General features: G+C 42.5%; 7 protein-coding genes across 7 annotated transcripts; 5 read left to right on the forward strand and 2 right to left on the reverse strand.

Moving 5' to 3' along the window:
• Window positions 1-182: 182 nt before the first annotated feature.
• Window positions 183-803, reverse strand: EAF02_011170 (uncharacterized protein; the record flags this gene model as incomplete). The annotated part of the gene is made up of 1 exon (XM_038907216.1): window positions 183-803. The coding sequence occupies one exon, from the start codon at window positions 801-803 to the stop codon at window positions 183-185; it is 621 nt and encodes a 206-aa protein (XP_038752960.1).
• Window positions 804-1,683: 880 nt separating this feature from the next.
• Window positions 1,684-4,698, forward strand: EAF02_011171 (uncharacterized protein; the record flags this gene model as incomplete). Its single annotated transcript, XM_038907217.1, has 4 exons — window positions 1,684-1,831; window positions 1,935-2,214; window positions 2,570-4,118; window positions 4,171-4,698. 4 exons carry the CDS (start codon window positions 1,684-1,686, stop codon window positions 4,696-4,698), a joined length of 2,505 nt encoding a protein of 834 aa, XP_038752961.1.
• Window positions 4,699-5,737: 1,039 nt separating this feature from the next.
• On the forward strand, window positions 5,738-6,856 carry EAF02_011172 (uncharacterized protein; the record flags this gene model as incomplete). Its single annotated transcript, XM_038907218.1, has 2 exons — window positions 5,738-6,282; window positions 6,352-6,856. The coding sequence occupies 2 exons, from the start codon at window positions 5,738-5,740 to the stop codon at window positions 6,854-6,856; spliced, it is 1,050 nt and encodes a 349-aa protein (XP_038752962.1).
• Window positions 6,857-7,632: 776 nt separating this feature from the next.
• Window positions 7,633-9,399, forward strand: EAF02_011173 (uncharacterized protein; the record flags this gene model as incomplete). Its single annotated transcript, XM_038907219.1, has 3 exons — window positions 7,633-8,061; window positions 8,114-8,855; window positions 8,906-9,399. 3 exons carry the CDS (start codon window positions 7,633-7,635, stop codon window positions 9,397-9,399), a joined length of 1,665 nt encoding a protein of 554 aa, XP_038752963.1.
• Window positions 9,400-10,844: 1,445 nt separating this feature from the next.
• On the forward strand, window positions 10,845-12,885 carry EAF02_011174 (uncharacterized protein; the record flags this gene model as incomplete). The annotated part of the gene is made up of 7 exons (XM_038907220.1): window positions 10,845-11,220; window positions 11,277-11,309; window positions 11,362-11,422; window positions 11,487-11,770; window positions 11,886-11,937; window positions 12,016-12,509; window positions 12,605-12,885. 7 exons carry the CDS (start codon window positions 10,845-10,847, stop codon window positions 12,883-12,885), a joined length of 1,581 nt encoding a protein of 526 aa, XP_038752964.1.
• Window positions 12,886-21,007: 8,122 nt separating this feature from the next.
• On the reverse strand, window positions 21,008-21,532 carry EAF02_011175 (uncharacterized protein; the record flags this gene model as incomplete). The annotated part of the gene is made up of 2 exons (XM_038907221.1): window positions 21,008-21,274; window positions 21,467-21,532. The coding sequence occupies 2 exons, from the start codon at window positions 21,530-21,532 to the stop codon at window positions 21,008-21,010; spliced, it is 333 nt and encodes a 110-aa protein (XP_038752965.1).
• A 3,205-nt stretch (window positions 21,533-24,737) lies between these two features.
• EAF02_011176 (uncharacterized protein) lies at window positions 24,738-25,834 on the forward strand (the record flags this gene model as incomplete). Its single annotated transcript, XM_038907222.1, has 5 exons — window positions 24,738-24,920; window positions 25,087-25,156; window positions 25,216-25,393; window positions 25,473-25,667; window positions 25,717-25,834. 5 exons carry the CDS (start codon window positions 24,738-24,740, stop codon window positions 25,832-25,834), a joined length of 744 nt encoding a protein of 247 aa, XP_038752966.1.
• Between the last annotated feature and the right edge of the window lie 1,124 nt (window positions 25,835-26,958).

The following is a 26,958-nucleotide window of genomic DNA, read 5'->3' on the forward strand; positions in this document are numbered from 1 at the left end:
TTTACATCCTACCGTATTTGGATTAGCGTCGTAGCTATTTCCTCTAATACCCCACCGTATCAAAAATTGGTTGGATGGCAGAGGGACAACGGGGCCAAATTGTATATGGACACGACAAAAAAGCATGATACAGTACAGTATACAGCATGGTGTGTTGACTCATGAGTGGAGAGTAAAAGGGCTCAAGGTAGGATGGCTGGATGGTGGAATCTCGAGAACTCTTCCTTAATGGTAATGTTTGGCCGTTGCTGCAGGGCTGCAGCTGGATCCACGACATTAAGAGCATGGGGTACAAGCTTTCGACGACTCCACCGAAATTTCCAGATGTGCAATGTTGAATCCTTGCACAGAGATGTTGAAGGGTACTTCGATGTTGATGATATTGACGCCGTTGATACGCATACAGAGTAGGAAGAGGATGGAAGAGAAGAAAGATTCAGAAACAAGCTTGATTTCGTTGGTGGTGGTGGTTCCTTATCCGGTCGGATAAACGTCGGAACATCGACACTCGCGAGATTCTGAACAACCTGATTGAGCAACAACGGGAGGAGTCCGTTGGTGGGATGTTGCTTCCGTCGTGTCATACTAAGTGGTTTGGGCGTACCTCCGTTGGCGTTGGGTATTTTCCTGCAGACATGGCGTACGTTTGCTAAAATTCTACTTGAGGTGAACTTCCAGCTTTGAATCAAAAACGAAATGCCTTCATTGGAGTAATTCTTCGCATCGATGAGAAGTTTCTCTCCCATAGGGCTTCCGGTACAATCATCTGATCTCTTTTGGCCACATTCACAGATCCGCTGCATATACGTGCATCAATATCCAGATTCTACGTTCTAATCTTCTGTTATTAGACTTTGCTAGAAACGAGGGTTAAACTTCTAAATCACACGTCGAAGTTGCTTTAGAAGAGTATATACAGCATTTGTTGGCACCAGTGCAGTGCAGTTCAGTGATGGATGCCATCTTACTTCTGTGCATAAATATAGAGACGGTACTCGTATTATTCTTTTTACTTTTGTTTTCTCCATGTTGCTCGAGGAGAAAGTTTCTCTAAGGTCGGAATTTCACATCCTTGTTTTTTATTTTTCATTTGATCTAACCCCCATGAATCTTGGTATACGATTGCTGCTTCACCCAGATATATCTCTCTCCATCACTGCAAATATAACATTGGCACATTTTTTCCTGTTGCGGAAGTATGGAATTCGAAGAAAAAATATCATAGGTCAATGAATTAGTAAATGGTATGATTTGGTGTCAGCTCAATGTTTGTCACATACTCCTCTCTCTGACAATCATAGGTAAATATCACCCCGATTCTGCCCAGTTAGCTCAGTTACTCACCTTAAAGCTTTTTCAAATCTAACTGCCTTCAAAAATCCCACAATACCTTTATTACTCAATCCTCCAAATAATTATTTCAATCCATCAGTAGATCCGAGACATAAGGGCGCATTATATTGACCACCGACAATTTCTCTTCGAGTCTGCTTCGAAATCCGTGAATTTCAGAAACGTGGCAATGTCACAAGATTTACCAGCATCTAGGCTAATACCACGTACCGGTTCAGGTTAGTCAGTGAGATGAGGCTGACGGCAGATGGATTCTGTCTTATCCTGTAATGAAACTTTCAACATCCAAATCGTACTTTAAAACTTCAATGGTTGAAGTTGAATAGAACGATGACGGACACTGAAATGAACGACGTCTTTTCTGACCCTTCAATCGAGCCTCAGGATTTGAGTCAACTACAGTATCATATCACCTTGCGCGACTTTGGTGAAAAGGTGCAAAAAGCCGCTAATGCGGCCTATCCGAATGATCAAAAGAGTAAGTAATATCCAACACTCAACATCTAATAACTCTATGTGATCCATTGACTGACTCTACGTTCAAATCTTCGGGGAAATTTCGTTAACTTGAAGTGTTGTAGTCAAATACGCCCGAGTCTATGCTCTCCTCATTTTATGGGAGGACGAAGACCCGCAATTGCCTGTTTCGCTAGAAGTCCACGAATTAGGTGTTGTTTTAGCTTCCATTTACAAGTACGAAGTACAAATATATCGAATTCCTAGCGGCGGAAGCCACAAAAAATTGAATCAAAAGATTTTGGACTTTGTTGAACTAGGTGGAGACAGTAAGGAAGACCTGAAGATTGTTTATTATGGCGGGCATGGCATGCTAGCTCAAAACCGGCAGCCTTGTTGGGTGAAGTAAGTCATTAATAAACATTTCCTACGAGAAACTACTAAGCTTCAAGCTGGCACATACCGGTTTTCCGAATGTTTTGATATTTGAAAATATTTTAGTCTTTGAAAAGTTTCGGTTTCGACCAATGTGTCCAATTGTCTGGATGACATTCAGGCAGTGAGAGTTATTGCTTTCTTGAAACCAAACGAAGTATCGAATTCATCTGAGACATTGGTATCATTCTGGGACTTGCATTTGTTTCGTACATTGAATTAGCGCTGGAGGTTTTTCTTAACTTTGCTACTACGGGAGTGTTGGATACCCTGCTTGAGAACTCTTCTATGATTTCCTCGTTAAACTAATACTTCATGTGCCTAGTCGTTCTGATTCCCAAGACCCTAGTTTCAGCATGGTGAAATGGGGCGGGATTCAAAATTCCTTGGAAGAAGCACAATCCGAGGTTCTGCTCTTACTTGACTGTTGCTCTTCGGGCACCGCTAACACAGGAGATGGGTATGGAACTACAGAGCTCATTGCTGCTTGTGGCTTCAACGATGTTGCAAATGGCGTTGGGCGCCATTCATTCACCTATGCCTTAACAACAGAATTACGCCTGTTGAGCGCATATCCAAAGTTTACTGCAGCGGTTCTATACAATAGAATACTATGCCGACTACAAAACTGGATGCCTGAAGGCAGAGAATTACAGAAAGCTCCACTTCATGTTGTTCTTACGCAAAATCAAGCTTTGCCATCTAGCATACAACTTTCAGTAAACCCAAGGCCAAAGCCGGAGCCAGTGTCTTTCCGGAGTCCTTCGCAATCACTGGGTTCGCCAAGTCCCGCTTCATTCGAGAGCAATGAAAGGACAGACTCTGACCAAGATTCTAATTTATCGCCTGTGTCGAGCCTCCTTTCTGCCGATGAGCAATTTCCGAGGATCTTACTAAGTGTGAGACTCAGAGAAGATCTGGCTCCAGAATTATCTGCGGATCTCTTCGCTGAATGGCTTCGCATGATGCCCGTTGTTGCCAACTCTGTTACCGTCGAAGCTGGATTCAGTAGTTTTTCAACATTAATCTTGGTTTCCATGCCAACACCAATATGGGTCTGCCTTGAAAGAGATCCGGCCTTCAATCTTGTGGGTATCATTAAGAAGAAGCCAAAAATAAAACCAGTTTCTTCCCCAAGTCTTTCAACACTTGATGTTGCTGAAAGCAGTAATTATCAGTCATTGAAAACAAAACAGCAACCACCAGCTCGTATGAGTGAAGGACCGCCTCTTTCAGCCGATCCAGCCCAGGAATTAATGCAAATACCATCCTCTTCCGACTCTGGCTTCGATAAAATCACTCCCTACCCGTCTAGTTCGTCATATCATTATTCTACCGCTGCTGCTAAACCCTACACTCCTAGCCAAGATCCTCCAAAAAGATCATTGAAAATGAGAATAGAAATAGCAAAAGACCGGGCAAAGAGGGAATCTGAACAGACTTTTGCGTCTTCGATTGATCAAAGATCGATTAAGAAATCTAGAAGAGATGATCAGCTCAAAAAGATAGATAATTGGGTTGCGAATTCTCATAACTTATCTTCCAAGAGTACAGATACCTTCGTGGATAGGCTTTCAATTATGGATTATGAAACTCAAGGATTCAGATGGAAAAATCTGCACAAAAACCTGGCAGCCACGCCTCCAGCTCCTCTCACTAAATCTTCCGTCAATGATACTGCGCCCAACCTTGAATTTGCTTGCCACTACATTGGCTGTGGTAGGTCATTTGTAAGCCAAGATAAGCTTAATGATCATATGGAGAGACACAGAGCTCCACTTGAAAGTACGCTGGAACCATTAGCAATTAATGCGACTAAAGAAGTGTTTATGAAGCATCTGCAAATAGATCCTGAAACATATGCACTGATGGAAGTAAGAATTGCCCTTGAGTTACGCACCAGATTTCATACTTACAGATGTGTAGAAAGAAACGGAGATCATTTATACATGGCTAACTTCCGACAAAGCCCACCTAAGAGATGGCAAAACCGAACCGCCTTACAGTTGGTGGGGTTTCACCGTACAGTCAAGGATCAAAGCTATGGAATTTTTAGATGCAGGCGGCACTGATCGGACGTCTTCTTATTGGAGCCTTGGTCGTCCAGTTAGAAGATGTCCCAACTGGATCGCACAATGGTTTCTTCACCACCGTTTCTTGGACATAGAGCAAAGGATCAGGAATGTGAATGATACAAATAACACCCCCTTGGCCGCTGTTTCCCCGGAATACTCTCGCTCGCAACCCTCACTATATCCGACCGATGTGAATAATCAAGGCTCGGATCCCCCACGCTATACAAACGATATGAATTACCTTCGCACGTATCCCGAGACATGTGAGACCGGTACGAATAGTGATTATAGAGAGGGTACGAATCAGGATTATAAGGCCAATACGAATCAGGAATATATGGGCAGTACAAAAAGCAAGCCTAACCCGAAACACCATTGAAGAGTCGTGGGTGATGCTTAGACTTTTATTGGATGAACTACAAATTACTTTGCCCATTTCATAACGACAAGCAAAGATGGAAGGGAAAGCTTCGGGATATGAGAACCGACACAACATAACCATGGGGCTTGTATTTTGGATTTCTAGTGGTGCATCAGAAGCTCGGGCAGTCCTATGTTCACGTACCTATACTATCCAGTAACTGAGTACGAACTGTCATTTAGGAGCCTTAGGAGGTTCATCTATACGAATTTAGAATTAGAACTGAGTACTTACAACACAGACGAACTTATTCGGAAGAACCTCAGGCTTTCGATCATAGAGTCCTGGATGCTACCATCAATTAGTTCTGGAATTAAATTTAGTGGGACCTGATTGAAAGATACTCCAATACAGAAGCTTCAGAAAACTAATGAGTGACGCAAGAACATGCTAGTGGATAAAGAGGAATTAATCTCGGAAGCGAAATAGGGGCAGGAGCGCTAAATTCATAAAAAATTGGCGAGACACTAACCACTGGATCTCGGATTTTTGTTTTATTCAACAATGTCGTAGGACTGTCCTACAGATGTTATATATAATCGGAGTAATTACTATAAGATGTCGAATTATTGTTATGAGCATTGAATGATTGACGGGATAATATGTCCAGCCTTTTTGTTGAGCAGAGAGAACGCTGGCAAAATTGATATCTGGATTCTGGAGAAACATTTCAATGTCCCCTTGAGGCTTCAAAGATGAGCATGAATTTCATGGATTAATACCATCTAGGCGAAGTACCTAAGATTCATCTAAAACCAGCATCCTATTAATCATACTTATACGGAAAAATAGTCTTCTATGGATAACCCACCCCCACTATCCCCATAAAGATTCACCCCACCTCCTCGAAATCAGGCTGAAGACACATTTACCCCTCCTTCCTCATATGACCTCACTAATTTTCTTCTCGTCAAGGAAATCTCTATTTACATCATCTTGAATTTTTCACCCTCATCTAAATCCTCCATCCTTCAACTATCAAAACGAAAACATCAAAATGCCTCTCGATGCAGATTTCGAATTCCTCCCTTTGGGAGCCATCATCCAAAGCTTCCTCGTCCCCACAAAAGACAAATCGGTGAATATTGTCCAATCATTTCCTACCGCAGAGCTATATCAAAAATACAACCAGCCATTTTTTGGTGAAACGATCGGAAGAGTCGCGAATCGGATCGCTAATGCGAAAATTAATTCTTTGAATGGAAAATCTTATGCTCTTGCGCAGAATAATGGAGTGAATGCTTTACATGGTGGTGTAAAGGGATGGGGTAAACGTGTTTGGGAAGGCCCAAAGTTGGTGGGTTTGAGAGAGATTCCGGGAGTGGAGGGATTGGAGGGGGGTGAGAGTGTGCAGTTTACGTTGAGGGATGAGGATGGTGAGGAAGGTTATCCCGGAACGTTGGATGTTAGTGTGGTTTATACTACTGGAAAACAAAAGGTCGATGGTAAGGAAGTCAGAGTGTTGGGTATGGAATATGAGGTCAAGTTGGTGGATGATGGAAAGGAAGTTGAAGAGACAGTTGTCAATGTCACCAATCATTCGTGAGTAGTCTTTATTTAAACCCGACTATTCTTAGCTTCTCGGGAGAGAGATAATTGATGTCATAATAGGTATTTCAACCTCACTGGTAAATCGACAATCGAAGGTACACAAGTCACATTATGTACCAACGACTACCTACCAGTCGACGATGGAGGTATTCCTACTTCTGGACCAAAGCCATATGAGAGCATTACAGCTAATAAGGAATTTACATTGGGACCTGAGGAACCAAATGTTGATGATTGTTTCATCGTGGATGCAAAATCCGAATCTACTCCCCTCGATACGCGATCTTCGCCTCTCACGACATTAGTCAAGGCTTCTCACCCAGACACTGGTATCCATCTGGAAGTTTTGAGTACCGAACCCGCATTCCAATTCTATACTGGAAAATACATCGACGTACCAGCAGTTGAGGGACTTGAGGCTAGAGGAGCTAGAAGTGGATTCTGTGTCGAGCCAAGTCGATACGTTAATGCAATTAACGAGGAAAAATGGAGAGGACAAGTGTTGCTCAAGAAGGGACAAGTTTATGGAAGTAGGGTCGTTTATAAGGGGTGGTCTGAAGTTTAAACAGTGGAACGGATGCGCTCGATATCATTGGGAGGATTTTTTGAAGCAACATTGCACGGCCAAAAGTTAGTAGTTGACTCGTTCCTGACTTGAGCGTTCATTAGCAAAATACCATAGCATATAATGATTCCATCCCGAGTCAGATCTAGCGGCATGCATGACATGTGAAGAATCCGGTGAAACTTAGTACTTTATCTGAGAGTTCTTCGTTTGCACTCATCCGAGTTCATTTGAATGTACTGAACCTCAAAAAGTACCGAGAACAGTCACGTGTGTTCTATTTTCGGTGTTAGTGAGTATACCTCGGCATCCGGGTACTAGCGCTAAGTGCAACCGGTAGGATTTCACATGTCAAATACGATGTATTGACCAATCATATAATGGTAAATCGTAAGACAGAGTGCACATGAGGTGTTTCCGGAAGGCAGGTGATAGGATTTACTTGTAGAAGATGGAGAAAATCCGGGGTGAAGAGAGTTTAAATGCAATATTAAATTGGTTGGTAACGGAAGACGGGGTGGAGTGTAGCTGAATCAAGAATTGCATGCCGATGTCTGTTTGAAGTGAGAGTGACATGTGAAAGAGAAAGTTGCTTGTCAAACAAAAGCGAGTAGCATCTCCGAATAATTAATAAAATCATCTCGTTCTTCACGCCTCCCCTACTTTATTCCTGTCCACTTACTTTCTTGTTCTTATTTACTATTTACATTCGATACTTCTACATCGTAAGACTCACATTAACAAATTATACAACACGAACCAACACATATAGAAAAATGTCGAAGACTTTCAGTCAGAGTGATGTTGCATCGCACAATAAGCCCGATGATCTCTTCATTGTCGTAGATGAAGATGTCTATGATCTCACCAAATTCCAAGACGACCATCCAGGTGGCAAAAAAATTCTTACAAGAGTTGCCGGAAAAGATGCTTCGAAACAATTCTGGAAATACCATAATGAGGGTATTCTCAAGAAATACAAGGCAAAGCTACAGGTGGGATCATTAGACACAAAGAAAGCCGCTGCACCACCAACACCACCTGCGACTCCTCCACCAGCAAAAGAAGCAGTCAAGCCACAGGCGGAGAGCGGTGCTGTGGTGCCAGCTCCAACGGCTGCTGCGAAGCAAGTTGAAGAGGAATCGGAACCGTTGGATCCGTATGGTGATTTGATTCCGTTTGCGGATCCATCGTGGTATCAGGGTGTATGTTTTTTCCACTCGCGCAAATCTGCGAATGATACTAATGTGACAATAGTACCACTCACCATATTTCAATGAGACACATGCTGCTCTCCGCGAAGAAATCCGCGAATGGGTATCGGCCGAAATCGAACCAAATGTCGGTGAATGGGACGAGGCACGAAAAGTCCCAGATGAAATCTACAAACAAATGGGAACTCGAGGATATCTGGCTGGATTGATGGGTATGCATTATCCAACTCAATACACAGAGAACAGAATCAAGAGTGTTGCACCTGAGAAATGGGATTTGTTCCATGAAATGCTTCTCACAGATGAATTGTCGCGTGCGGCAAGTGGTGGATTTGTGTGGAATGTTATCGGAGGATTCGGAATTGGTTGTCCGCCTTTGGTTAAATTTGGAAAGAAGCCTTTGGTCGAGAGAATTCTACCGGGGATCTTGAACGGTGACAAGAGAATTTGTTTGGCTATCACGGAGCCAGATGCTGGTTCTGATGTTGCGAATTTGACTTGTGAGGCCAAATTGACTGAAGATGGAAAACATTACATCGTCAATGGTGAAAAGAAATGGATCACTAACGGTATTTGGTGTGATTATTTCACGACTGCGGTTAGAACCGGAAAGGATGGTATGAATGGTGTCAGTGTTCTTCTCATCGAGAGATCGGCTGGTGGTGTCAGCACGAGAAAGATGGATTGTCAAGGTGTTTGGTCTAGTGGAACTACATATATCACATTTGAGGATGTGAAGGTTCCAGTTGAAAATCTTATCGGAAAGGAGAACCAAGGATTCAAAGGTAATTCTCATCGTAATCCTGTCTTTGAAACCCCGCTAACAATATCATAGTCATCATGACCAACTTCAATCATGAGAGAATTGGTATCATCATCCAATGTCTCCGTTTCTCCCGTGTCTGCTATGAGGAAAGTGTAAAGTACGCACATAAGCGTCGCACATTTGGCAAGAAACTCATTGACCACCCTGTCATTCGTCTCAAGCTCGCTCATATGGCGCGTCAAATTGAAGCCTCATATTCTTGGCTCGAATCTCTCATTTTCCAATGCTCAAAGATGGGAGAGACAGAAGCTATGTTGAGACTTGGTGGGCCAATCGCAGGTCTCAAGGCTCAAGCTACTGTTACCTTTGAATTCTGTGCCAGAGAGGCAAGTCAAATCTTTGGAGGTTTGAGTTATAGTCGTGGTGGACAAGGTGGAAAGGTAGAGAGGCTTTACAGAGATGTAAGAGCTTATGCTATTCCCGGAGGAAGTGAGGAGATTATGTTGGATCTGAGTATCAGACAGAGTTTGAGAGTCGGAAAAGCATTGGGAATGAAATTGTGAGAGAGGGATATGAATTACGTCCCAAGAAGCAGATTGTACTCTCGTTAGGATAGAGGGAAGACAAAATGATCTTTTTGTATATTATAAATCGAAGATTGAGGATTTGCGTTTTGGTCGATGTTGGAGCTTGGATATGGATTCGGGAGATTGTTTAGTTTATGACATTATATTCACATTTACAAAGTCCGGTTTCCTATTATCGTGCATGTGGCTGGCTGTGTGATGTGCAAACATCTAATGTCTATCTATTCGCCCAGAAGTTTTCATGTAAAACCATTCTTCAACGCGCCCAAAATCTCGAATCTAAAGCCCGGAAATTTGTCAAGATGAGATAGGAGAAATTCATGGAATTAAATCAACGGGACAATGTTGTAGATATGCAACAAAAGCTTTGGATGTCATTTCACGTGACGTAGGATATGAGTCTCGAAGCATGTTGATTTTGTTTCATATATATATAATGTGAATATTGAAGCTGCAACTTCAGACGTAAATGAATCTGCAAAGGTGGAAATTGCAGATGTGCAACAGAATTCTTAGATGCTCACAGCACGTGATCTATTGATTTTGACTGTCATTCTCGACTCTGAATCTCGAGTGCTCTTCTTTTAGCCACGATATGCTCTCACCATGCGAAGATCTAAGACGAAGTCTACTCGTTGCTCAGGGCAATTGTTGATCTATGTAGTCTACTTCGACGATCGCTCAGATGTCTCACATTGCGGAGGTAACTCGAAGTGCAAGTACTAGTCCTAGGTATGCTTCACATGGCAACCAGCTCTGTTCTAGACCGGATCTACATGGAACATATGAAGGATTTCGAAGTTTTTACCGCTTTTTATGCTATCTATTGGGTTCATGTCTTATCTGAATATTTATCATGCCATCCCGTCCTTCCTAAGCAAACTTCAATGGGCGAGATTGAAACGTGCGAAATTGGAACATCAATGAAGTCAGTGATTAACCTTAATAGGAGGCAAGGCCAGAGGAAAGTACATGTTATATGGTAGTCAATCCAATATATGCATTTATTGACTGCCCCTTCATTCTTCACGAAGTGCATTCCGAATCTCCGCTTTCTCGACCCCTTTGCTCGGTTGGTGGAAACTAGAGGAACGGAACATTCTCCGGTGACCAATACAAATGTCAATCTCTCTAAGAATGCGAGTTTCATTCCGAGCAGATTTTAAAAATACTCCCAACATATCAATAAATACCTAATGGGTTGGAGGCAACAGAACCCAGTGGCTATGGCAACACTTGGCCTGAGTCTAGTAGTCTCACAAGTAAATATGAAGAACATAAGAATGTGTTCTAATCCCCGCCTCTTATAAGCTCATTCTTCCTATTATCTTATAATATTGCATTTTATTCAGTCTCTCGTTTCTCCTCGTTTCCTTTCTCTCACCTCCTTTCTTCCTTCATACATTTGAAGATAGTCCAAAATGGCACCCTCATCACTCTTTTTGAGATGCCTTACCATCTCTAGTTTCATAACTTCCATTACGGCCCTCACAGGATACCAATTAAAAGAAAGTTATAGTGGTAACACTTTTTTCGATGCGTTTGATTTCTTTACAGCGCCAGATCCGACTCATGGTTTTGTCACGTATGTGAGTGAGAGTAATGCGTCGCAGCAAGGATTGATATCTGTGAGAAGTGATGGGGTTTACATGGGAGTTGATTCCAAGACGATATTGAATCCTAGTGGACCGGGAAGAAATAGCGTGAGAATTGAAAGTAAAAAAAGTTGGACTCATGGACTTTTCATCGCGGATTTGAGTCATATGCCTGGTGGCGCCTGTGGTTCTTGGCCAGCGAGTAAGTTAATCAATCTGGTAGCTGTTAATGGATGATAGACTAATCTATTCATACAGTGTGGACTGTGGGTAACAATTGGCCATATAATGGTATGTTGTATTACATCTTTAAGGAGAAGTCAACTGCTAATGGCGATTTCAGGGGAAATCGACATCATTGAGGGTGTGAATAGCCAGAACCACAATCTCATGTCTTTACACTCGTAGGTATCCCTTCAAATCATAAGGATCACTTAGGGACAGTTTCGCTAACGTTAATGACTAAAGTGCGCCAACATGCTCAGTCGCTGGCTCCGGACAAACTGGTACTCTTCAAAGCGCCAACTGCAACAACTTCGCCAACCCCGTCGGTGTCGGTTGTGGAATCAGTGATCCGCGCACCAATAGCTATGGCAGAGGATTCAACCTCAATGGTGGTGGTATCTATGCCATGGAATGGACCTCCTCCCACATACGTGTCTACTTCTTCCCAGCCGGAACAGCACCCGCAGACATCAACGGACCAAATCCCGACCCAAGTAAATGGGGAACCCCAGTTTCAAATTTCAAAGGTGATTGTGATATCGATACTCATTTCAAAGAAAACAGATTGATTTTTGATACGACTTTCTGTGGAGATTGGGGGAAGTGCTGTTTGGTCAAGTGATGCTACTTGTGGACCAAAAGCGGCAACTTGTGTAGACTATGTGGCGAGTAAACCAGAGGCTTTTGGTGATCAGTGAGTTTCCTTCCTTGAGAGCCTTTTTATTCTTTCTGTTGAAAGGGGAAAGAAAAGAGACTAAAGTGATATGATTAGATACTGGCTAGTCAAATCAGTTAAGATATATCAACTTGGAAATGTTGCCAGCCCAGCACTTTCCAACAGTCCACCCGCAGGACCAGCGCCTTCTCCAAGTGCTATTATACCACAAGCATCTCCTATCGATCCCCACCAATCACAAAACGTTCCAGCTCCAGCTGTTACCCCCGCAACTCCAATCAACACACCAGTCGCCCAGCCACCTTCTCAACCCATCGGTAACAACAACCCCTTCCCAGACGACGACTCTATTCTTAACCACATCTCCGATTTCATCGGAAGCATCGGCGACTTCGACGACGAAGGTAATTGCACTCCCCCTCCACGTCCCGAACCCACCTATGATCCCAACTACCCCAACTGTGGCAGCGGTGGTAAATGTCCGCTAACCCCCGCTTTCACCTGTACAGAAAATCCCACCGACGATCTCACAAACCTCATGCCCGCTTCTCCCGCTCTCCCCAGCGTCACTCCCGCTTTCGAACTCCTCGGTATCGGATCTGGCGGCATCCCGGATTTCGATCTCGATATCAATGCGGAGAATTATCTCAACGCGGCAAAAGATGAATTGAAGGGACAGCTTCAGGAATTGCTAAACAGGCCGTTGCCTGGACGGGAGATGAGGATGAGGATGCGGAGACGGAGACGGGAAACCCATCGAGGGTGATTGCGGCGAAACCATTTTATCCTGATGAGGCGGGAAATGGGAATGAGACGGCGGGATCGGCGGCTAGTCCAAAGCCGGTGTTGAATTCGGGAGATAAGAGTAATGTGGTGGCTTTTGAGGGGGGTGCGGCGGAGGTGGTTGGTGGAGGGTTGGTGGTTTGGGGAGCGATGGTTGTTATTGGGGGCGTGGTTATGATGTAGAGATTATGATGATGATGGTTATGGCTGTGGTTATTTCAAGATTGCTTGGTTATGGATGTTCATGTTGTATAATGGAGTTTTATTTTATAGAATAGTTGATTTCATTCGTTTATTTGACTTTTTGGTTTCTTGTGATAGATAGATATCTTGAACTCTTGTGATTATCTAACCATTCTTCCATTTATTTACTTACCCTCAGATGATTTGGTGGGAGAAGTAGAGCCCTTAACTTAGTACATTTGAATGTTGAAATGTACACTTCTTTTACATCAGCATCTAACCTCAATGCCCCAACCCATCCATTCCCGCTCCCCAGCAGTGACTGCATACTTCACACCATATCAAATCCTCTCCATCTCTCATCGTGTTAGTTCTCTCTATCTATCAAATCATTCCTTCCATCTGTACAAAACTCCCAATACCAAACATACCATACACATCCTCCACCCCTTTCCCCGCCACAACCCCCAAGAGTTCTTAATTTTCAAATTCACAGTTCAATCATTACAAATCCACTATATGTTTCCTTTCAAAACTTCTGTCATCAACAATTTCCCCCCTTTCAGTAACAATAAGAACAAAATCAGATAATTTCATCAAACATCCACACATCCTCCACCTACCTTTCACCACCACAACTTTAAAAAGTTCTTGGTTTCCTAACATACTATATCGTCATCGTAAAGCAACCTTATAATTTCTCTCAAGATATATACAATTAACTATTTTTCCCCTTTAGCCAAAAAAATATGAAAATCAGATGATTTGATTCAACATCCACACACTTCACATAAACAACTTTTCTACCCTCAAAATCCCTTCTATCTTGTTGAAAACTTGAACGAACTATTCTCTGCATACCCTATTATACTCCTATCCATCTTAAAACCAATCAAACGAAGTTCTGAATAACTATTGTTTTTCAAACCTCCACAGTTGATGAAAATCTTCATATATAAGCACACCAAAAATCAACTATTTCCATCTCCAACTCTCCAAAGAATCAACTTTTCTACTCTCAAAAACCCTTTTATCTCTTCAAAAAACTTAACTAAACTACTCTCTATATACTAAATCACCATCTCCTTTACTATTAAACTAATCAAAAGAAAATCAAAATAACCCTAAATTTCCAAACTTCAACCGCTGATGAAAAATCAAGTAAGTAATCAATCAGGAGTACCCAAAAATGAACAAAAATCAACTATTGCTCTACTCTCCGAAATAAAATCAACTTTCTCGAAAAAGTTCTCCCAAAACTCTCAGAAAATCAAAAATCAACTATTTCAGATATGCAACAAAAGGGGTTCGAGGGAAGGAGTCACGAGACTTGGCAGGTGGTGCTGGTTAGTTCACGAAACTCAACTTTTTCTACAAAATCAACTTTTCTAACCTCAAAAATTCTTTGATCGTTTTGAAAACTTGAAGAAACTCTTTTTGATATATGAAATAATCATCTTGCTAAGTTTTGATTCAATCAAAGGAGAAATTGAATAATCCTCTATTTTCGAATTTTGATAGTTGATGGAATTTTTCAAAAATAAGCGGTACATATTAAAAATTCAACTTTTTGAAAAAGTTCAAAAGTTCAATTGAAAAAACTCAAGCTGAGCTCCAAAATTCCCAAAATTAGAAAATCAACTTTTTCAGATATGCAACAGAAGGGTTCGAAGACAGAGATCACGAGGCTTGGCGGTGCTGGTTGGTTCGGTACGGTTAGTTTATGTTAGTTTAGGTTAGTTGATGGGGAATTGTTTGCCCGGCCGAGCCGAGGTTGAGCCTGTGATGGATGGTGGAATGTGGGATGTGGGATGTGGAAAATTATCTTGGTAGATCTGTAAGCTTAGCACAAAAAGTTTGGACAGTCTCAACTACTCCAATTGTGAGAATTCTTCAAGTTTGCTGGGACTGGGGTTGTTCATTAGTGATGGTTGGTTGAAAAGTTGTATATTCTTGATGAGGAGATGGTAAAGAACTTTCGTTGTACTCAAGCTTGGAAGCTGGTGTTTGTTTTCTTGCATTCTGTGTTCTTTCTGTTGATCAGAAGAAAGGTTTATTTATGTTAGGAATTCCAACTTGGACTTCCAAAACATTAAAACTTTTTAACTAAAGTCAAAATAAATTATGATGTATAAAAAGAAGAAGAGCAGAAAAAAGGAAAGAAGGAAAGAGGTGAAAGAAAGACAGAATCAGGATGAGAAGTGAAAAGGTATTCCTTTTTGCCATTTCTATGTTACCACTCTTCTTACTTCTACATTTGCTAAGTTGAGTATGTTTCCTGGCGGATTTGGCAACCTTTTTTGTTTTTTGGTTGAGCGCTATGACATTCATGGATGAAGGGTTGAGAACGGTCGTAGAGAGCGAAAGTTTTGCTGAAGGCTTATGTTTTTTCTAATGCGATTGAAAATTGTATTTTGAGAAACTGCACGAGCGCGAGAGGATTTTGCAAAGATGTAACTATACCTGCAACGCGGGTCTAGTGGGTGCCAGATTTCCGCATAGGCTTTTTGCAAATAGCCAAGTGGCATCACAGAAGATGAGAAACGAAGTTACAAGTGCATACTTTGCTGTATATATGAAGCCCAGCCAACTTCTTCTATATTCAGGGGCAAAGAGTTTCATTGCGTAAGATAACATCGCAGCTCTGTAGCTTTGGGGGGAAAAGTTCACTGCAAGTTGTGATGGTAATGCGTTATGCATCTTCCTGGAAAGTTGCCTGCCTTCGTCTATGTGGCACTCAAGAAGAACAAACTTTTGGAAGCCAATGAGATAGTGACGATAAATGCAGCAAGTACTAGAATCCTTCTCCTTACTTGCTAAATGAGAGAACCCTTCGTCTGTGGCTTTATTCGTATTTTCATGGCCTTCGTAATTCCATTATCCCCTATGATCCTTCGGATAATGTGTATGCCATCTTTCATGTCTCAGTGGGCTTCATTCACAAAAAGAATCGAATCAAAATGCGGCATAGGCAGACAGTATTAAAGCATTATTCCACTTCCTGAAGAAAGTGCATCAGGTCATCGCCCTCAATCTAGTTCAATCGTCTAAACATTTACAAGGCTTCTTGTGGAATGAGCCTATGGGTTCACGTTACACTTTCGCTTAGTGCGAATGTCTTTGAAAATGCTCTAGATGATTTTTCTAGACTTCCTTGCGGAGAATACACTTGTAAATAATATTAAGGCGGAACTGAATACCCAGATGAGAAATGATTGCTGGCTACATGCAGGTTCTTGACACTTTTCTCAGCTCACAAGCATTGAGGTCCCTCCTATCCATATCCTATTCGTCATGTTTAATCACGTTGTATGGTATGAATTTGTGTATTGTTGATAAAATACAACTTCTAGAGAAGTGTGGATTAGAACCAGTATCTGCTCATAATACCGCGATGTTTCTCCATTGGAACTCTGTATTCGGAATCTTGTATGCCTCTGTTGTTCGGCCATCGTTCCCTCCGTATAATTGTACATGTTGTGTGACTAGGTTATGGCCGATCAAAGTGCCCTGTGGTATTGTTCTCCATTCTCTGGCAGTTCATACCCCGCTTATCCGCGCTGTGGTAGTCTACTCCGCTCTTCCAGCTCTTGAACCTTTGCAATGCCGTTTTCGAACTGCTCGGTCTTCGCTCTGTGATATTTCATACCGTGTCTCTTCCCATTTAAAGTTTCCAGCTCGAGCCTTCTTTTTCATCTGTTCTTTTACATTGTCACTCCGCAACCTTCTTGTTCTCCGCCTACATGTCTTTGCCTCTCTGTGTTTTGCTCTCCCCTCTCATCTTCTTATACTTTACCCTCCCATTATTAAATCTTCGTACATCAACTTGCGTTCGTCAGTCTCCTTTTCTCAAACTCTTTGATCATTTGTATGTTGGCCCTTCGTCCTTCAACCCCAATGTTTTGTATTTTTGTCGTGATATCTTCGGACCTTCCACCATATATACCTCCTGTGCTTTGCTTCGATTGTATTCATATGATCGCTAGTTTCACTCCAAACGGAAAAGAGCTCTGGGACCTATCGAGAAATAGTCAGCACAACAGAACGACAGCCAATGTTCCGCGGTCATTGGCGAGAAAGCGGATGGGTCTAGAATCATATGTGAACTTAGCTATTAGGAAAATCAATATGGTTGGCTGTTCCGCAAGGGAAAAGTCCTTTTAGTAGAGAGGGGTGATTTTCCATTATATGAAAACTGTTCATACTAATTCCCACCGATTTTGCAACTGAATGCTACGGCTATCTCGCTCTTGAACTTAGATCCGCTCGAACTTCTACAGTTTTTCCATGGCCAGAAGTTAGAAGGGGAGTTAGTCATGAGATGAGAAAAAGAAGCTGCTAGAGGTACGCAATTGGTACGTTGATGTTCGATGTGAGGCAGAAAACAAAATTAACTGCCTAACATCCTGGTGAATACCTTAGAGTCCATGCCCTTCTGAGTGTTCAAGTGGCTTTTGCCTCTGGCTTCCGTTCAAGTCCGAGTCGACTAAGAGTTTTCTCTCGGACTGCAAAATTGTGGCTCGCGCTTTTCGTAAGAGTGGGATTCTCGGTGAGCAAGAAGTCGGTGCCATTTAATTTCGATGGTCACCAGAAGAAACAGAAAGATTCGAATTGCAGAACACGATTTGTCGGGATCGTTATCGAGTATAACATAGTCCCTCCAAACCTTTCAATTGGGCTCTTTGGGCTCTGTGACTTCGATAAACCCGTCTGCAGCCCTTGTTGTTGTAATATATAGCTATTCCCCCTAGTCCGATGTTTTCCCTTATATCGGCACCCACATCAACGCTCGGCGCGTTCCAGTATGTTGAAAATGAGGTCTTCGATAGCTGTTGCAAAAGCTAGAATAGTGTATCGGGAGTAGCATTTTCGGTGATCTCAATCGCTGAAGTGGTTCGAAGTGACGTGCATCAGACTCCTATTGTTGGAAATATTGTGGTTCTTTTGTCACCTTTCTCCAACCCTGTCATGTAGCCCGTCTGAGACCCCCCATAAGAATGACAATCAATTTTCTTTCCATTCGATATCCTTGAGTCCGAGATCGACACGAATCTGCTCGTGAATGATGTTATCATAGCATGTTCCTATAATTTCATTTTCCCATGTCGTCTTTTAAATTCGAGATCGAGACTGATCATGAGTTCCTATTCGTTGAGTGTAAGTTTTCAATTGACTAGTGCAAAGGGAAAAAAATGAACTTTCACCGACAAGTAGTTGATATCGTTCAATCTCTGATGATAGTCAGAAAACTATGAGAGAACTCTGGTCCACAAGCTGCCTTGTCGTTGTAACACTCACTCGCCGTTGACACTTTTATGATCTAATGCCGTGTTTTGCCTTTAGGTTAGCGCCCCACTCTCGCGAGAGAGGGAAGCTTTTCGCTGACAAGCAGTTGGGGTTATCAGCACTCGGAAATAGATAGCCAGTAAAACTAAAAGACTAGAGTCTGGCTGCGGCCCGTTTTCGCTGTGGAATTTATTGATTAGTTTCACGATCCAATGCCCTCCGTGCAATTCAGCTGATAGACCAGTACTGGTGAATTCTCGAGCTTGCAACGTGGAATGAAAATTTACTTTTGTGGGGAGCTACTTGTCCATATATTATTGAAATTTTTGGATATTCGATGATAGCCAGAGTCTTGTGGGGTTCTCAATCTAGATTAAGACCTTATCGCGGCAGCGATTGCTTGCTATCTTCCCGAATCAGTACCGGTATCTCGGTTCACTTGACACGAAAAATAATGGTGACTTTATGTACCTGCACTCGATGAATAAGAGCCTTAGATTCAGAGAATAGGTTTAATAGGTAGCTAGTAGTGCTCTATAGTCTCCGCAGATAGTCCGAAGCAAGCAAAAGGTACCCATCCATCTGCGGAACTTGTTCTTGTAATAATTCTCGGCTAACATACTGATCTGATGCCGTCATCTGGAACCAAGTCGATTAGCGTGGAACCCCAGGTGATATGGTCGAGATTCAACATTACTATCAGTTACTAGAGGAGGGGAGAGGACCGATGATGTCAGGGGCTGATAATTTCCAGTTCTCGGTGATAGTCAAAACCATAGATGTATGCAACCTTACCGGCTGGGATTACCCTGTGCGTGCATTTGTATATGACCCGTCCAATTTGATACCATTGGTTGAGCCTAGTTTATTACGAGGAGCGACTGCATGCTCTTTCCTGTATCTATTAGTCCAAGATAATGGTCACCTGTTGAGAGAGCGCAGGTAGATTTGGACGATTAGTTGGTACTTTTGTTTAGGCAATAACTGTAGGAAGCAAGAGAGGCACCGGATTCTCCCTGCAGACTTTATTGCGATTTAGAAATATTTGTGAGACCAAATCTAATGTTACTTTGTGGTTTGAGTTAATGTGAGGAGTACTTCCGGTCTAGCAACAGCAGTAGGATGCAAGACATTCCTTCTGTGGATCTTATCGTGAGGTAATCTTATGCTCGCCACCTAATCTTATGTTACTTCGCGGGTCGACTTGATGTGAAAAGTGGCAATGAGCCCCTATATTCGTGTGGTGACCATGCTGATCAGTTGCTGCAAACTAGAGAAACGAGAGCATTGTGTGAGTTTGGAGGTTGTAATGTTCAGTCGTCCGCGTTTCTTGAATGGCTGGAAACTAAAAGAATAGTCCGACCCTCCGCGGAGCTTGTTTTGAGTTGTAAATACTGTTTTTCTACTCCACTGATGTCGCTTTCTGTTTCCGAATTGCCCCGAGGACTTGCACTGAGCCCCTCTACTTACGATTCAAGTCTAATATTTGACTGCCGGAGAAGAGAGACAATGCAGCCTCTTGTGAGCAAGCGATCGGTGTTATCTGCTCCTCCATGACTCTCAAAATGGAAAGTAAGGGGCCGATCCCCTGACTTTCCCGCGGAAATTATCGTGATTTGCATCCCTTTTTATGCCTTATATAATGTTGTTTCTCGGTATCCAACCATCTCGAGAACTGACGATGAGACCTTGTACCGATTCGCGAGTCAAGGATGTCGATTAACTTTGGAAGAGGGAGAGGGTCCTTTAGTGGGTAAGAAGTCAGTATCCTGCAGCCGTCAGCAATACTCGGAAGTAAAGAGAAGAGCCCGAATCATTCACATACCTTACTGTGAGTTGTAAGTCCTATCTCCCGCCTCATCTAATACCATTTTCTGTGTCGATTTACCACGAGGACTAGGAACGAGGGTTTTTATGTGTGGGTGAGAGGTAATGGTCAGCTGTTGAAGAGATTCTTTGGTCGATAAGCAGTTAGTATGCTCGAGTTACCGACAGCATTCGAAAGAGAAAAGAGCTTACCGCGAGTTATAAAATTTTTCCTGCACCCCACCTGACATATTTTATTGTTTCGAAGTTGTCGACAGTGCTGAAAATGAGCCTTTCACCCGCGTATCTTAGGTAGTTGTCAGTTTTCGAAGAGAGAAACGGGTTCTCAATCGGTAAGTCATATCTTCCCGTTTTCGACGACGACGACGAAGACGCGAGATAAAAAGAAGCACCTATCCCTCCACAGATCCTATTTTGAGTTGCGAATACCTGATTCCCATCCACCCAATATAACATTTGTTACTTCGCTCCAGGTTATTGTGAAAATTGACAGTGTTGACAATAAGCTTTGCGGTTCGAAGGTGATGGCCGGTTCTCCGAAACGGAGTAGGATTAAGATGGCGTCTTCAATGGGTAAACAGTAGTGTCCTTTGTTCTTCGGCAATCACAAGAAACGCAAGAAAGAAGCAGATCCTCTTACAGACTCTGTTTTACATAGTAAGCATTTACTTTCTCCCGACCTGTCACCCCTTATCCCTGGATTTCGTTGATGGCGAGGTGCTTTACCTGTCGCTGAAGGTGCTCATAATCACCTGCTTAAGATCCAAATGCGTTAAGGGCTGATCAACAACTGGTATTGAGAGGTTCGAGGTGACTTCTACAGGAACGAGGAAGAGCGAATACTTCTGCCAAGCTTTAAAGAGGTGAGTATCTGCCATTCTTCCGCTGTATGACCTTTTTAGATCTAGACCACCATCGGATTATGACAATTTCCAACTGCGATATAAGAAATGAATAGCTGGTATAATCGGGAAGCTTTGGTTTCGAAGCGGGTAGTGTTCTTCGACTATCAGTAATGGTCTACCGCCAAAAGAAAGGCGGATCGTATTATGGTAAGTTTCTGCTGCTCCCTTGATTTAAAGCTGCTCTGCAAGTCTGCATTTATAGGGCTTGAAGTTGAATCTGTGTTCTCGTGGTATACAGTGGCACAAAGCTGTTGATGTAGAGAAAGCGCTTCTATAACCCAGTAATTAACTGACCTTCCGTGGCTATCAGGCATGATTCGAGGGAAGACGAGGGTTCCAATTTCTTCTAAAATTCCGCTATACTTGTCGGACTTCTTTTGGGTTAGTACCAGTTCTTTAAAGTTTAGATCAATGAGATTGGTAGAGATCGAGGCGCCAGTAACAAGGAATTCTTAGAAGCTGGTCAGGTATAGGAAATATCATTCTGTTACTCAGCAGTCACCACATCAGACTCTAGCAGCAACAAGAAGAAGTAGAAGACGGACTTAGACCGAGGCTCTTACTTCTTCAACATGGTTGTATACTGTTCCCTTGATCTTAATGCCGTTCGCGGATATTGAGATTAACATGGAGGTGGTAGCGGAACCAAAATCTAGGTCATATCACAAAAAGAAGTTGGGCAAAGAAGGGAAAAGACTAATGGTAAATAGAAAGTCTAAAGCTTTTTCCTCAGAATTATTTCCTGCTGCTGAATGAGACCAGACAAGTTTGTCAGGGTAGTAACCTGTCAGAACAAGACAACAAAGGAGGTTGAAAGGCATGTTGACCCAAAGTATATTACTGCAGGATATCTAATTAAGCTGATAATACCACTGATGGATGCTTTTAGATCAGAAACCCGGTAAGAGAGCACATTGTATAGTCTACAGAAGTCAACTTCCATATATCAGCACATCACCAGGTCATGGCAGAAACGACTAGACAGACCCTCGAGGGTATCTAGGTACCTAAGACCCTTTTAGGTTAAGTTTAATTCTTAGTTCCAGTAAGCTCACACAATCTTTCCAATAGCCTTTAATTCAGATTCCCATTCCTACTTAACTTCAAATACGTTTCTCTTTTCCTTCACACCAGCCAAGTACCACGATCAACACCAGCACCTCAACGCCAATCTATCCAAAGGTACGTAAGATAATTCTTATTATATTCTTCTTCTTATTCTTCTGCTACTTTCTACTTCAATTGAAGCTTTGAGTTTCTTCTAATTGCTGATGGCGGCATCTGGAAGTCCTTGATCGGCAAGATCGCTGCATTCAAAGATCAAACACTTCGATCTAAATCAACAAAACAAAGTACTAACAGCGATACAATTTAGTAAGAATACTTTAATAGTATACACTCAACTTAATGGATTGATCTAATGTCAATTACAGTACCATTGTGCGAGTTGAAACGTTGAGATGGATCCGCGCCCACCGTAAGTATTACTCCCGCATCTGCCTTTTGCCTCATGCTTAAGCTAACCACTTTGCACATAAAGTCAAGTAAGTAAAGAAAACTCCTCTACGATTAAAACATTCGATAGCGATATATGCACGAGTCTACCTGCTGTTACTTTGTTGTTGTGGATGGACATTGTGTCGGCACAGTTGCATGTTGGAGTCTATGCTAGCGCATGAAGATGACATCAATTTATACGGTCTTGACCAGCGTCTGACTATGTGACATAATGTCTGGACTTGTGATCAGACATTTTAAGTAAAGTTTACATACAAATGTACAGGACAAGGCTTGCTTTTTGTCACAATACCTACCACGCATTCAGCTATGTGTAACTTACTCTCTGCTTTGGGTCAGTCACCTCAAACAAAGCGTACAGGCATATGCGCAGAAAAAGTTGTATCTTATTGTATCACACCATGGCATCATAACGTCAAAAGCAATGAAGGTCCTTGAAAAAATCATGTGACTTCAATTCACCGAAGCAGTCTCTTCATTGAAATTGTCATTCACCTCTTTGCAGCGATGTTAACCTTCATGGGTATCTGCCCTAAATCACCGCCGCGATGCAAATATTCACCATTGAGCTTTGCCACAACCGATAGCAAGCGCTTTCTTTTCAAAGCTTCATGTGCAAGACCCTGATTGGTTCTTTATAAATCCCTCTCACTCATAAAGCGATACCAAGCACCACAACGACAACGTATTTCCATTTGCTGGCTTTTAATACTCAAACTATTTTTACTTGGTTGTGGGCTCTTTCTGCTCTAATTCCCGCACAAGAGGATTGCCATCAATATATCTTTCCCCCGCGCGATACCATCCTTCGTCACTATCCCACACAACTACTCAACCATACCGACCGTCCATCCCCATCCTTCAGGCAAAGGAGTATCTGAAATGGAACCTTCCCATAGTCGCACAGCTTCTCGTCCATTTCTCTTGCTATCCCTACGAAGTTCTGCCATCTATTCCTTCCATCGCGCACCAAATTCAGTCAAATTTATCCATCGCCACACAGAACACAAGAGCTTGCCGTCAATTTGTCTCAATCGTACACCAAATTTACAGTCCTAGATTGATATACTGCGCAATAGGATCACTATCAACTTCGACGCGGGGATCATTGACAACCTTCCTAATACCTTTACTTTCGCGAAAAAAATCAATCCTCTCATACACGCCGAGCAATTCGATAATACTGTAAACAACGGTCTTCTTATCCACACCTTCCTCTCTTGCTGTTCCAACCTCAAGATAACACCCTTCAAGACCACGATATTTCGTTTGGATTACAAGCTCTTCTCTCTGCACATTCAACACCAGAGATTTCCACAGCTGTCAAAAATTTACAATTCGGTCAATTTCAACGTGTCTTCACAGAGTTCTTTCTCGTGGGCTATTGTTGGGATGACGCCAAGCTTCTCTTTGACCAAGGCTTCGCTCTCCCTTCCATCAACTACGTCAAAAATCCCTCACAGTGACCCACCTCTATCATATCGCACCTTTCTTAGAAGAGCTTCAACTATAGTTGTTTAATATCAGCCACATCATCAACAGCTGCGACGTTCTTCTTCCATTTGATTACCCACACAAAGCCCCTGGAATTACCGAATCTCTGCAAGCTCGTTTAGCACCTTCAACCTCCTTCCTATTTTGCATCACCACCAGACCTTTTTTTCTAGGACGGCAGTCTCGTACGATCTTCAAATCACGACATTTGAATTTACAACTCTCCTCTACGTCTTCAACTTTTTGATTCCCAACCTTTAACTATATTGGCCATCTCTCTCCTCTTGACACTCACAGACAATTTATATATTGCAATAAATATAATTTGCATTCGAGGCTTATCTCCGTCGAGGATATTCACAGAAGAGCCTACTTCCATTAGCAACAGTTGTCGTTTATCGATTCCTAGAACTTTATTTCCCCAGTAGGGAGTAAATAAGATATCAATCGTACCAAGCTTCATTACTCCATATACTTCTCATAGATTTTTATTTTAGACTTCCTGCAATTGCCAACTGGAGAGTCTTGTCCATTTTCTCAATATTTCTTCGTTCTAAAGGAGATTTGTCAGTTTTCTATTTGTTTCTTAAGACATCCACTTCTTTTCTAAGATTCTGATGTTTAAGACGTCTTGCTAACAGATTTTGTAGATCTCCGAAGATCATAAAGCCTTTTTAAAAAGTAAGTTCATTCCCCCGGTATCTTGCCCTCCACGACATGTCACTTTCCATCCTCTTCCCATGTTCTCAAGCCAAGTCGAGGACTAATTCATCCCTCTTCTGCCCTTTCTCATATCAATACTAACATATTCAGAGGAAGAAAATGGAGGCCATTACCGAGGAGACGGCCGGTTTCCGCCAGGCAACCCAAAGTTACCTGGTGGAAAACCGCGCCGAGATGGAGTCGTTAATCCACGAAAGCACCGACCGGCTCATGGAGCAAACGCGGGTTCCGGCCGAAGAGGCCCATAGCTGGCAGACGAAGGACAGTCGAGCTGCAAACAGAGTTCATGGTTAGTTATTCTTCTAATTTCACTTCGCGTTGAGATTTTTTGTTACTTGAGTTGATGTAGAACGTGGAAATTTTACATTTGGCAGTTTGCTCTAATAAGTCCTTTCAATGTTGAATAGAAGCATCAAGCCCTCTGATGAGCACATGCTGACCTTGACAGGAACTCTTGAAACAATATCTGGAAGCGGGAGGCACTGTCCTCGCCGCACCAATATACCGCGCAGACGCCCGTAAGCTCACACACTCTTTGTTAGAAAATGGAAGCTTTATGCTAATGATGTCTAGTAAGGGTCGGCGGACGACCGGCAATACGCCCTTCGAGGGTTCATATTTTCACGGAGTTCAAGAAGAGATATACACCTGGCAGCGTGCCACTTCAATCTCCAGCATCTGCTGGACCATAGATCCAATGGACTATGGATCCAAGCTTTGGCTGTCCAGAAACCAAGATGGGGACATGATCCAATGTGAGTAGCTCCTTGATTTCCGCTTTCACACGAAGCGACATTGTTATCAGAAGTACAATTAACTGACTCAATCGTTTAGTGAAAAGAATAACCGACGAATCAACACCCAAGGGGAAGACTTAACTATCTGGAAGTGGTTGTTCTGTGAGCTTGGAGAAGGGGAGGACTTGAACACCTTGGTGACGGAAAAGGAGAGATGGGGATGGGGTGGAAAGTTTACATGGGGAACTCCGCTGGAGAGGGAGAGAGCAGTGGGGGCATGGACAGTTACTTGGTGGGGATGAGGAGAATATTGTGGTGTTGACGTAGGGCCTCTGATACAGTATGAGCATGGGGGCTGATCCCAGCGTGGATCAGCAGCTGCCAAGACACGGGTCGCACCGTGACACTCGCGCCCTGGCACTTTTAGAGCACTCTACTGTTGATGATGGTCAGGGGTGAATGGTGTGGTGGATATGGGCTTACGATTTACGAAGAGACGAGACGACGACACGATCATATTTTTTCCCAATCCGTTCTGTTTATAGACCGTTGCATTTACAGTGGCATCAGTGGCGTTGGATTTCATCTCGTGTGGTTTCTAATGGTTGCGGAGAAATTTGTCTGGCATGGCGTTGTTTAAAGGGGGCATTGGGCTTATACCATCGTTACATTTGCGTTTCGCGTGCGCGCTGGATTTCATTATAAAAAGTGTTTTACTATCATTGATACCCATTAAATCAATATGGCTTGCCATTTGTTCTCATACATGGCCTATTCTTGCTGTCTCTGTGATCATATACATCATATCCTGGTATCAAATGTTTGATGGTTGCAAGGACTGAGCATATCTAGGATTTATCGACATATGAATTTCGTACAGTATACTATTGATCAATGGCCAAAAGCAACACACCTAAAGATCATTCAATCCATTTGGTAGATTTAGTTGACTTGTAAAGTCCTTTGATTTCGGATCTTAAACAAAATCAAGAAATGGGTCGTTCAAAATTTATAACTTATCCGAAGGACACTAGTTCTCCATTTTCACCCAAGGAACCAAGCACTCAACTCCAACCAGAACGGCATCTCCCTAACATCAATGATAACAGCAACAGCCTTTAGCAAATCTCGCACATCCAAAGAGCTCGAACTAACCAACACTAGAGGCCCCGCGGAGCAATCTATCATTCCCAAAATTAGCATTAGTGCGGCAAGTAATGGAAAGAGGTCAGTGAAGGTCAATATTGTTGCCAACATTAACTCATCTATCATCTACTGTAAAAAACAGCTTATAAATGATATTCTTAGAGCCTTTGATCACACAAGCCAATGATGTCTCAATCTGCTCAATTAATGATACTTTGAGAAGGAGAACTTCCAACTACCAAGCCTTGCCGAGAAAAAGCGACGCGCTGTTAGCCTTCCTTACTCTACCCACCGAATTCCCCGATAATGTGCTTTCGTTTGAGTATTGCAATCTTTTGATATGGGTTAGCTAGACTCGATGCCTGGAGAGCTTGGATCCTAATGTGGTGAAGAGAACCTGCTCAACTTTAGTCTGGAACCGTTTTTGGACCGGGAAT

The sequence above is a fragment of the Botrytis sinoallii genome (genome assembly GCF_014898435.1).
Source record: "Botrytis sinoallii strain Bc 23 chromosome Unknown BSIN_030, whole genome shotgun sequence".
Taxonomy (NCBI): domain Eukaryota; kingdom Fungi; phylum Ascomycota; class Leotiomycetes; order Helotiales; family Sclerotiniaceae; genus Botrytis; species Botrytis sinoallii.